This window comes from Perca flavescens, chromosome 12, assembly GCF_004354835.1.
Source record: "Perca flavescens isolate YP-PL-M2 chromosome 12, PFLA_1.0, whole genome shotgun sequence".
NCBI lineage: Eukaryota > Metazoa > Chordata > Actinopteri > Perciformes > Percidae > Perca > Perca flavescens.
In genome coordinates this window covers 6,305,419-6,317,425 of record NC_041342.1, presented here as the reverse complement: position 1 = coordinate 6,317,425, position 12,007 = coordinate 6,305,419, and the positions used below count along the sequence as shown (strand labels likewise).

The window sequence follows — 12,007 nt, the reverse complement described above, 5'->3', positions numbered from 1 at the left end:
TGGCAGTGATTTCCTCGCTAGGTGCTGAGATTGATAGATGTTACAACTATAAATTATATATAGTCTCTTTATAGCTTTTTTGTTACAATAAATATTTGCTCTGCATAACTAGTTCACGGTTGGTAACATGCACACAATTCTCAGAGTTAGCCCCTTAGATCCCCTATATGAAGGTCCGCTGTGTTACCTAGTAAACTAAAACACCAGTGTACATTTCTGAAAAAAGCTATACCACAACCATAGTTCCTATCCTTTGCATAGCTTCTGCAAAATAAATCCCAAATACTGTCTTCCTAGGAGTGCAATAAGATAAGGGCATGGTTTTCTTGAGAAACTAAGCTTTGGGCATCATAGAAAAAAATTTTAAGGCTTATTTTAGACTTTATTGCTAAAAGACTTGATATCAAAACAGCAAAGTAATTAATCCCCAGGTTCGTAGAATTTTGGTTCCGTTTATTACGGCGAATTTACTTTTTGTTTTGAATTCACAGAAAAACATTGAGAAATGACCACCGGAGGTTCTATAATCTCTCCTTGGGTTCAAATACTGTTTGTGTTGTAATGTGAGCTACATACCATTATAGATGAATTACTGCCCATTTACGTTAAAAAAAGTATTATTTAGTAGCTGTAATATACAGTAAATAGCATTAATGTAAAATATTCAGTATGCATAAATGATTATTTAAAGCAAATAAAAGCCAGACACAGAACTCATTAATTTGTCCGTGTCTTGTGAAACAACCTAGTTTTACTGGTAGCAAGGAACCTGATTCTTAGTTTTTCTTTTTTTTTTGGCAGCTTTTCTTTAAAGCTGCAAGTAAACTGAAGTGAAAATAACTCCCCACTTAGTGTGTGGTAAATCAGATATTCAATATAGCAAGGAATACATTTCTACTCGCAAAGTCATTTTGATCTTTTAAATTGTGTGAATTGTCTAAATCATAAAGCCCCCTCGAACAAGTTGAGACTTGTAACAAAAAGGACGGAGCATGCAAGGACAAATGACCAAATTTGGGCGGAGGATTCTCGGAATCTGCGGTGGAAAGCCTAAGGATCTCCTTCCTTCCCCTTTTCTTGCTCCTGAACTAGTTTGACAGTCAGCACCAGAGAAAAAAAGGAGGGAAAGGAATAGACAAAGATGACACATTGGGTAGAGTGACCAGCACATGATGCTGCCTTTACATTATTGCTGAAATCAGCAGGATTTATTAATGCAATAATTTAAAAAAAACCTTAGATAGAGACTAGATACTGCAGTCAACTAGCCAGGTTAATAAAGAATGTAACTTCTGATACAGAATATTATGAATGCCCATTAATTCATTCAAAGGATGTATGGGTTCTCTAGTCATAGCTTACCTTAATCAGGGCCCTATGGGCTGCAGTGTATCCCAGCATGCATTGTGTGAGAGCAGCCTGTTCTCATGAACCATACGTTCGAAAAGCTACGAAAAGATAAGCACTGTAATTTGTATGATTTCCATGTGTTTGCCATATGAGAGCGTGGCTGGCTGTTAACGAGCAGGACTTTCAAGCCAGGGAGTGGAGTTCAATTCCCAGGGAAAACAAAAAAGGAAAGGAAATGATTTTCCTTGGGAGGGTTTTAATACAAACCATGACCTTTTTCCTAAACTTAAGTCGTTTCGGTGCCTAAAACATAACTTTCGTTGCCGCATAACGCTCACTTTTTCTTCCCCAAACTTAACCGTAATCTCCACCGAAATAACCGGCAGCTCGCGGTGCTCTGCACCCGGCTCACTGCAGTCACCTATTCTCGGGTAACTGAACCACCAACTATCGCTGACCTGACGGAGCACCATGCGGAGCACTGTAGCCATTGTCGCAGAGCTCTGTAGTGGCTAAACACATGTACTAACTGCCGCTGATACGACGAGCTGTGACAGAGGTCTGTAGCCGCGTCACGACACCAACCGGGGGTCTCCTAGTTTTCATATGATATCATACCAATAGTGTGCATAACCTTTCGTACGACATGCTACGAACCCGCTCATGAGAATGCGTTGGTGAGAGGCTGGGAACAACCTGGACAGGATGCCAATTTATCAAAGAGCTAACATTTATAGACACATTGACACTCAACATGGCCAGGCATAGGCAATTCAATTGCAATTCAAACTTGCATGTCTTTGGACTGTTGGAAGAAAGACCCAGAGGAAACAAACACAGACATGGTACGCATATGCAAACTCCACACAGAATAAACGTAAGGATATAAAACATAGGCTAAACCTGCCAAAACTCCACTATATTTGTAGATTTTAACAGTTTTTTTTTAGTTAGTTTTTTGTACATAATGTATTTAATATAACTGCATGGTCTTCAGAATGGCCGCACTGTATCCTGCTTCTTTGTAAATGATGAAATCACAAAAAAGGAAACGGATGACAGTGTCCCCCACCCTGATACGCACACAATATGTAGAAAGCCCGAAGAGACAGTTTATCCGGTTACTTTGCCCTGGTTCCTCTTTTCACGGTATAAAACCTCGAGGTCTGGTCCGAGGACATCAGTCGCCTCCCTCAGCCAGATCAAACATTCAGCTTCTGCAAAGAACCTCTGGAACATCTCACGCAATAACCATGCAGCTGTGCATCAGAAGACTGGCATGCCTGGCTCTCCTCGCTGGGGTCCTGGCAATGACAGCAGCGGCCGGTAAGACGCCCGTCAGAGATCCTTTACTATATTACACTACTAGCCTGCTCCAGGACAGCGAGAGTACATAGGAAGTTGTACCCTGCCTTGCTCGTTTGAAACGTTTGACTTCTGATTTAATGCATTCATTCATGTTTGATGCTGCACATGAGAGATATGTATGCTCATAACAGCCATTCTTGGTTTGTTTTCTGAAATCCAGAAAAGAAGATAATCGAGTGCTGCACCCAGGTCGGTGTCGCAGAAGTCACCGCTCCCATCTTGGGCTACAGGATCCAGAGGAAGAACCTCCCATGTGTCCACGCCGTCATGTAAGAATCACTTCCTAATTTCTTTTTTTTTCAAAGAAGGAGTGAACAAAAACTGTTGAAAAATCGAAAGTTCTTCATGAAAATTTTAGCGAGATTGTGATTGATCTTTGTGATCCCTCCCAGATTTAAGACCGCAGAGGGAGAAGTCTGCAGCCACTGGAAACAGGACTGGGTGTTTGACAAGATCAAGGAGTTAGAGTGAGTAGGCCTTTGTTATCTCAGTCAGTCTTTGGGTATTCACCGATTCTGCTAGTTGATTGCTTCAGATATGATATTTTAAGTGGTCAGGGGCAGCGCAAAGTGGTATTTTAACTGCTATCCCTTGTTTTGTGTGTTTTACAGGCAGGTCCGCAGAGGAAAGAACAACACCGCTGCTACCCCTACAACCTCCAGCAGAAAGAACAACACCGCTGCTGCCCCTACAACCTCCAGCACTTAGAAAGCACTCCTCACCATTATCACATATCTACAGAAAATTGTCTTGAATTAATTTAAAAAATATTTAAAATGCTTTCTAATGTTATTCTGTAATATTTAATATTTATTGCTAGGTGCTATTTATTTGTCTTTCCATTGTCTTATCGCTTTCCTCCATCTGTGTTATTTCTTCAGCTATCATTAAGATAAACAGAGATAAAAGAAACGGCATGATATGCATAACAGTGCAATACATCTGAGAGATGTCTGTTGTTTGCTACAAAATAAATTTTCTTGTGCTCTATCCACGTGTGTCGTTGTTACTGGTTGATATTGGAAATCAAAGGTAGCTGAGCTCATCAAATGGCCATCCAGACCTCATGATGTAGTCATGTAGTTTTTGCAGATCTATTGTGCCATCTAGTGGGGATGTGAAATGACTTCAGGACAGTTTGGATGAGAGGAGCATGTATGTCATCGACGGAGTCACCTTGTCTGACTGGAGCACCAGCCCCTCTCGGTGCTGATCTGAAATAGCACAACAAGAGACCGCCTCCCTGTCAGTCAAGTCGTGCATTTGCATGAGCTTGGGGGGCAGGACAGCTCAGGCACATGTGTCACAGAACATACACCATGCAGAGCAGCAGGCTACGTTGTGAAAATATATCTTTTAATGGCGTTAAGTAGGGTCGAACAAATTATCGTTTTCAAAGTTGCGATTTAAAAGAATGCGATTAATCGAATGTGAATTATTTTAGTTGAATATTTGGTGTAACATTTCATTTAATCTTTTTTTTTTATTCCTTTTTTCATTATTATATTTACTGTTTTTTCACAAGATACATACTGGAATAATGTTACATGTCACAGATTGTTTATCCCTTGTGTTGTCTTCCTGTCGACCAGTGCGACTTGTTTTCCTCCTGGGTAAAAAAATGGACACTTTTTTCCCACCACTAACACCAACTTATTACACTTTTTTGGAACTAATGGTCAATAAACTTAAAATGTGAAATTATATCTAACTTTTAACTGAGTTAAAAAGCTGAAATTATGAAATATTTTGACTAATAGTTAGCTTTCAGAGGAACGTATGTTAAAGTTTAGTCAGAATACTGTTTTAAAACCATTTCAATTGTTGTTTTCAAATGCTATCAAATTAGATGAACACTCAAAATTCAATGAAAGTGGTGAACTGAGCCTTCATTTTACTTGCGCAGAGCGTTGTATGGAACCATCCATGTTATTTTTGGGAAATTAGGTTGAAAGAAACCCAAATTTCTGATATAGAAACTTTGAAGACAGGTCCAATTTGATCCAAGGACAACACAAGGGTTAAAGAAATGTCCTATTTCCGGTGGATTTTTAATCAATTTTGTATTACTTTATTTAACATCATCGTAGATGCAATATGTTGCTCGAAAAATAATAATCATGAATCAAATCGTGATCATACGTGAAAACGTTCATGTGCAAACGCAAAACTTTTAGATTTTTTTTTGCTCATGTCCCCTTAGGGGCTCCGTAGGTTATTGAATGCTTCTTGAAAATATGTTTTAAGATTGGTTTAAAGCACTGTTGCTAAAAATTGATTAAAAAATGTCATGACACACTTCAGTGAGACAGTGGTGTAGTTTGATGAAATGAATATGGACAACAATGTTGGAGTATTATTAAGTAAATTTATTTGGTTATGAGAATTGCTATTGCCATATTTCAGGACAATAACTTGATTATGCAGCAGATTCATAGCAGGCAATGAAACAGCACAGTCCCAAAAGCACGATTTAAAAAAACACATCATGGCTAAGCACATAGACTACAGCAATAGTCTGGAAGCTGCTCTAAGGTTCCCCTTTAGTCATGATTATATGCTGACGCTGCATATGTTTGTGCAAGTGAAAGTTATTTCTATTCTTTTTTTTTTTTTTTTTTTTTAGAGTAAATATCCCCAAACATGACTGGATTATACTAGGTTCAATTCCTCTCAAATGTTACCTCAAATTGGCATTTCTATAACACAAATGATTTCATTCCAGACATCTCCTTTGAGATCACAACCTGGTTTTTGCTAATAGAAAGCTTCGGTGCTGTTCCGGAAGGCTTCTGTGGTACTGACGAAAGGTCCATCTGCTTCTCTGTTGCTCTCACCTGCAGCAGAGTCGGTCCTGGACATCTTCCTTAGTTTGGAACTATAAAGAAGTAAAGAGTTTTTACTCACAATGCCCCCAAAACAAAATAAATCCCCTAGTTCACACAAAGCTTGTCCATATTTTAAAGTCCATATCTTGACGGAAACTAGTTTTTTGGAATTTAAAGTGAGTAGGAGTCTCATACCTGAGTTGTTCCAGAGTTTTCCTCACCCACTCATCCCTCCGTGTAGCACATACCTCATTCTTCTTAACAGTGTAGAAACTACATTGGTGAGAAACATTATGAGACACGCACAGAGAGCACTATATTGTAGTTCAGTTCATGAGTGTGTATGTGATACCTGAGTTTCAGTACTGCTACTCAAACAGCACGGCTTTGATAACTTATTTTAAAGAATATAAACAAGTTTACTACAAAAGCATTTTTTCTTTTTAACAAAATAAGCCAAGTTGAAAATCAAATGAATCAGTATTTTGTCTTATAGTAACACAATTGCAAGAACTTAAAAATAAAAATAAAGTCTAAAATTGTATGATTTATAACATGAAATATCTGATCAAACATTAAGTAATCCAGACTAAGTATCTGACCAAGTATTCAGTCCCAGCTTTCGGTACATTTCTGTCGTTATTTAAAATGTATTGAGGTTTGATACCCATCGTTATTGTGTAATTAGATTTTGTCAATCTTAAAGCCTAGACAGCTTGCGTACAAATCATTTATAAGCATAATTTATGGAGATATGGTGCAGATCAAACAGCTGCCTTCTTAGAGGCATGAAATCCACATTAGTTTTGACAGTAAAATGTTGTGGTAGACTAGATCAAATGGCTTATTTTTATGGCAATTAATTCTGCCGAAACAAAGTACTAATGGTGCTGCTTTCCACAAAACAATTACCAGCGTCTTTTGAATATTTTGGAATGAATCCAATCAATGCAAATCAGTTAGACTTCACCAACCCTCTCGTAAAGATCTGACAATAATATTCAAATATCATAGTCAGCTATTCGGATTGAGGTTGGCATGGTTGGAGTCTCGGTGGTTTAGTAGGAGAGAGTCTTACATGATGGCCTCGATGTGGCAGTTCTCCTTGGTGGTTTGTTCTCTGTAGCCCTTTATACGCTGGAAGGGTACTGGCTTTCTATTGTATCTCGTACAACAGGCTTTGCCCATATGGGAACCCACTGCACGCACACACAAACACACACCACATGATTAACTGATCAGTTCATCTTAGAGTCCTAATGCAATATCTGCTGTATTTTAATCTGATTGACAAGCATGATGTGGTGAAATAAACTTACGGGCAGCTGGAGTCGGACCGAGCAGGCCCAGTATGAAGCAGAGGAGAACAGTTGTCACGGCGATCATCCCTCTGGGAGCCATGTTACCAATGTGGAGAACCAGCAGAGAACTTACTGAATATTTAAGCTTGCACACATTTACTATATATACTTATGGAACTACTTGTTTTTTTCTAACCTGTGGCTCCTAAATTGAGGACAGGAAGCCCATATTGCACCATGGCAGCCAAAGTTGCATACATTGCACTTTGATCGTAACAATTAAGCCTCTACAGTGCCATTATGCAACACTAGATTTGTTTATGTGGTCTTGTTGGCCTGTGAAAGTATCACAGTGGAACTGGTGCACTGATGCATTATGTTCATACAATCTCTTCATCTAGAGTATATTTATGCTTTCTGGGTTCATAACCATGCTGTGAAGTTCTTCATATGCAGCACAGCAGATTCTAACAGTCATATATTCTTCGCTCAATTTAGTTGGCTCCAAAGCTACGGCATATTGCTGGATATTTAGCTATCGGTGCATACCCATGCATAATTATGCTTAAATGGATTTCACTACACAAAATATTGCCCTCATCTTGCTTCATATATTTGTTCTAGTGTTGATAAAAAAAAAAAAAATGACTGGAATATGTGATATCCAGTGTCATTATTTGACATTGTAGCTTAAATCTGGAGTCAGGGTGTTTTACATGATCAGTAATGTTTTGTGGCTAGAACTGATGGAGTATGAGAGGCTGGTTAAAACCTCCCCTCCTCGTAAGCATGACCTATTTAGTTTGCAGAAAGCTGACAACTCCAAATCTAGCTCAGCTGACCTACATAGGCACAAGATCTTCAAATTGTAAATGCTCTGTAGCGTACTGTAAATATAAAAAAACTACTGTTGTTCAAGGCAAGCTGAAAATGACTATAGTTGTAAAAATCCACACTTGCTCAGTAGGCCTACTGTACTGTGTACGCTTCATGACTGATGTACAGCCACCATGGGTTTTCTGTTACATTTACACTACATACAGTATGGAATTACAATAATCTAAATATTTAACACTAAAACTAAACTGGGCCAAACTGTTTTCTATTCAGACTGATCATCAACTGATCCCTGAAGGAGAAATCTATGTTTTTGTTGCTCTTTTCACAAGGAGATCCAGAGTGTGAACGCCAGCAACAGATTAGGGCCACTATAGCTGATAGGGGCTAAGTGTGTCTTGCTCAAGGGCACTTCCGAAATGCAGATGCTTGCTGTCATAGCATGGAGACAGCTGGAGACCAAGCTGCTAGTTAAATGAGTCTCCCAAATCTCACCACATGTAGCTATGATTAGTAAGTGTGTAGATGTCAGGGATTTGTTGATTTGCAAATGCTTTTCAACCTATATTCAAATGAATACACTACAAAGACAAGATATTTAATGTTCAAACTGATAAACTTTATTGTTTCTTTGCAAATATTCACTCATCTTGGATTTGATGCCTGCAACACGTTCCAAAAAAGCTGGGACAGGGGCATGTTTACCACTGTGTTACATCACCTTTCCTTTTAACAACACTCAATAAGCATTTGGGAACTGAGGACGCTTATTGTTGAAGCTTTGCAGGTGGAATTATTTCCCATTTTTGCTTAATGTACGACTTCAGTTGCTCAACAGTCCGGGGTCTCCGTTGCCGTATTTTGCGCTTCATAATGCACCACGCATTTCCAATGGCTGACAGGTCTGGACTGCAGGCAGGGCAGTCTAGTTTTGCTGAAATAAGCAGGGATGTCTCTGAAAAAGACTTTGATTGGATGGCAGCATATGTTGCTCCAAAACCTGTATGTTCCCTCAGCATTAATGGTGCCTTCACAGTGTGCAAGTTGCCCATGCCATAGGCAGTAACACACCCCCATACCATCACAAATGCTGGCTTTTAGACTTAGCGCTGATAACAATCTGGATGGTCCTTTTCCTCTTTGGCTTACACTTTGCATGGTAGAGTTTTAACTTGCAATTGTAGATGTAGCGACGAACTGTGTTAACTGACAATGGTTTTTCCGTAGTGTTCCTGAGTCCACGTGGTAATATCCTTACCTAACACAATGATGTCGTTTTTTTGTGCAGTGCTGCCTGAGGGATCGAAGGTCACGGGCATTCAGTGTTGGTTTTTGGCCTTGCCTCTAACGTGCAGAGATTTCTCCAGATTCTCTTAATCTTTTGATGATATTATGGACTTGCAATTGTACACTGAGAAACGTTCTTAAACTGTTGGACTATTTGCTCATGCAGTTGTTCACAAAGTGGTGAACCTCGCCCCATCCTTGCACTTCCGCATTAGCTTCACTTTTCAGGCCCGGAAGCTTTCGTCCATTATTTTTACAGTCTGGTTGAAGCCTAGACAACGCCTTGTCTGATCTAGTAAGTCTAAATTAGTTTTAACCGCTCTGGGCATTGTCATTGTGTGAGAGTTTGAGGGATCATGACTCATTATGTTCTCGTTATGACTTGCCCAACTTGCACCCTCCTTGAAATCTCCTCTGTCATCCCACTTGACACTCAGGCCCACACATCTCAATTTAGCACATCACACAAACTAATGCCACGTTTGATGGTGTCCAACAGCAGTTTGTGCTACCTTCACCCATAGGGGGGCAGTGTTGGTGTGGGCCACTGATGGACGTCAAGCAAGACATAATAAACGGATGTGAAGTGAATGTCCCACACAACCTGAAATGGCAAAACAACAGTTGGGACTGCTAGTCATATGTGAAATGAAAATCAGGCTTTTTATTTCTCAAACTGTACAGTAAAATGATTTCAGCGCTGCTACACACTAATGTCACTCTGCAACAGAGAAGCAGTACATGTAACAGTGCAAAAGTGTAAACATTCTCCCCCACGGCGAATATTATCCAAGCACAACTCATGTCACAAGTTCAGGGACAGTTTTATCGTGGCTTTTAATCCATCTTCTTGTGTGTTTGGGCTTATGTCTGTGTGACCTGTTGCGACTACTGATACAGGGAGAGGTAACCTGATAAACTGGACAATCGTCTGGTGGCCTAATCCCTGCTAATCCTCCGTAAAACACAGCCTCTTATCGTCATCCTGTCTTTCCTCAATGAAAAATACACAAACACACACAGACACGCACTTTCACTGTGAGGTTACAGCCCTACTTCAAATGATTATTCCCATTGTTGATTAATTGATTCATGTATTGTTTAAGTTTGGGTTTTGATCATATGATTTTATATGAGTCAATCACAGAAAATAAATTATAAATAATATATGATAATATAATTTAAATTGAATATTTCTTGGACTGTTGTGTAAACAAGCAAAACATATGCTATTTGAAAATGTGGCCGATTGGCAGATTAACCAATGATGAAAATAATCATTAGTTTCAGCCTTAAATCATTCAGTAGAAAGAATGTCTAAAAACAATTCCTACCTGAAAAATGCACATCAGGAATAATAAATGATCAAATAGATTTTTTCCTGCAGATGCAATTTACAATGACTTCAAAAAGACAAAAGCAGTAAGCCATTACATCTGAGAAGCCATATCCAGAGAATATATATAATACATTAAAGGGAATATCATGGACATAATCATGAACACCATGCACTCTTGATCTTTACGCTAACTACCTCACATCTGAATGTACAAACATATTGACATTCAACACTACCATCTGTATTATTCATACTAGTAACCTGTTTTTGGCATTATATATATTTGGATCACACCTTATTTGCACCTTACTGTTATCAAGTAAGTATCAAGTTTTTTTAATACATTTTGCACCTACCGTTATGTTATCTTGTCTATGTCTTAGTCGTATCTACACGCTTCCAACTGTTTTGCAACTGTTGCACAGCGATTTCCCTCGGGATTTATCTTATCTTATCTTAGAATGTTTATTATTTTAACTTCAAAATGACACTTTGGAAAGTTTAACAAGCTATACACAACCATGAAAAAGTATCAACTTCAATGGCTAATGTGTTAGCAAACTGTTGCCTTTTACACGTCCGGCAGACACGGAGCCTCATTAGCATTCATTCACAGCGCTCACTAAGGCTGAGGGGAACTGCAGAGTCGGGTGATAATTCTTTGTTGGTCCGTCACTATAAGCGGCTCACATCAGACGTTATTTTGATAATATACAAATGTTGAGTAGTGCAGCTTTAACAGTTAACATCTCTTAGCAAAATATTGTCCTGTTTGCTTGTTTCAGCACTACTTCCCCAAAAAAACTCCTTGAAATACACTTTTCAAGCTTTGTCTCGTCTTGACAGAAGAAGCTGCTGCTTCGTGACCAAAGGCCAACATGCATTCTAACGACATTTTTCTTATTATGCTGTTATTTTGGCGATTGCTAAATTTTGGCCGGGCATATGCTTGAGGGCCGGTGTGAAAAAGACTCTTTCTCCTCCTGGGCCCCTCTCCCTCTTTTCGGACTCATACTGGTGGACGGAGGGCAAGAAAGAGAGGGGAGGGTTAGAGGAGGGAGGGTGAGGGTAAAGAGAGGGGGTCACTATTGAGTTGTCCACCCACACAAGGCCCCCCTCTGGTCACCTGCGTGGGCTTGGGCCAAAAGAAAGGCAAGGATGCGCGCACACACATGGGTGCACACAAAAGAGGAAGGAAAAAAAAAAAACGACAGCTTTCTAACCCCAAATGTTAAATGCGGCAAACGAGCTTGGAATAAAAGTGTTTTAAATTAGCAGGAAACTTCCTCAAACCAACAGAAAAGGGCATTGTCATTAAAAGCACCACCTCACAACAGAGGAGAGTTTAGGCAGCAAAGAAGAAAAAAGAACACTCAAAGCATTTACGTACTTGGCTGTGGCATGATCTTCAAAAAAAATGCCTAGTTTATCATAATTAGCATTATTCCAGACTGTCAAACCCGTGAGGCACGGAAAACAATGCACTCTTCAATATTTTATTGAGGAGTTATGGTAAATGACTTGATAATTATGTGAGCCGGGCAGATTCTGTCCTCACCGTCTCCTCCTACATCCCATCTGCCCTGTGTGTCCAGAGTGTGGGTGACTGAAGTAGCTGCAGGGGGGGGGGGGGTAGATGAGGAATTATTGTGGAAAATGATAAGAAAACTTGTGATGTAACAGTCTGAGTTGCACTT

The 12,007-nt window shown here is 39.5% G+C and overlaps 1 protein-coding gene across 1 annotated transcript; it reads right to left on the bottom strand.

Moving 5' to 3' along the window:
• Positions 1–5,329: 5,329 nt before the first annotated feature.
• On the bottom strand, positions 5,330–6,965 carry LOC114565785 (C-C motif chemokine 26). The gene is made up of 4 exons (XM_028594033.1): positions 6,866–6,965; positions 6,625–6,745; positions 5,742–5,819; positions 5,330–5,596 (listed from the first exon to the last, which is right to left on the bottom strand). Exons 1-4 carry the CDS (start codon positions 6,945–6,947, stop codon positions 5,476–5,478), a joined length of 402 nt encoding a protein of 133 aa, XP_028449834.1. The 5' UTR covers positions 6,948–6,965; the 3' UTR covers positions 5,330–5,475.
• Positions 6,966–12,007: the final 5,042 nt, after the last annotated feature.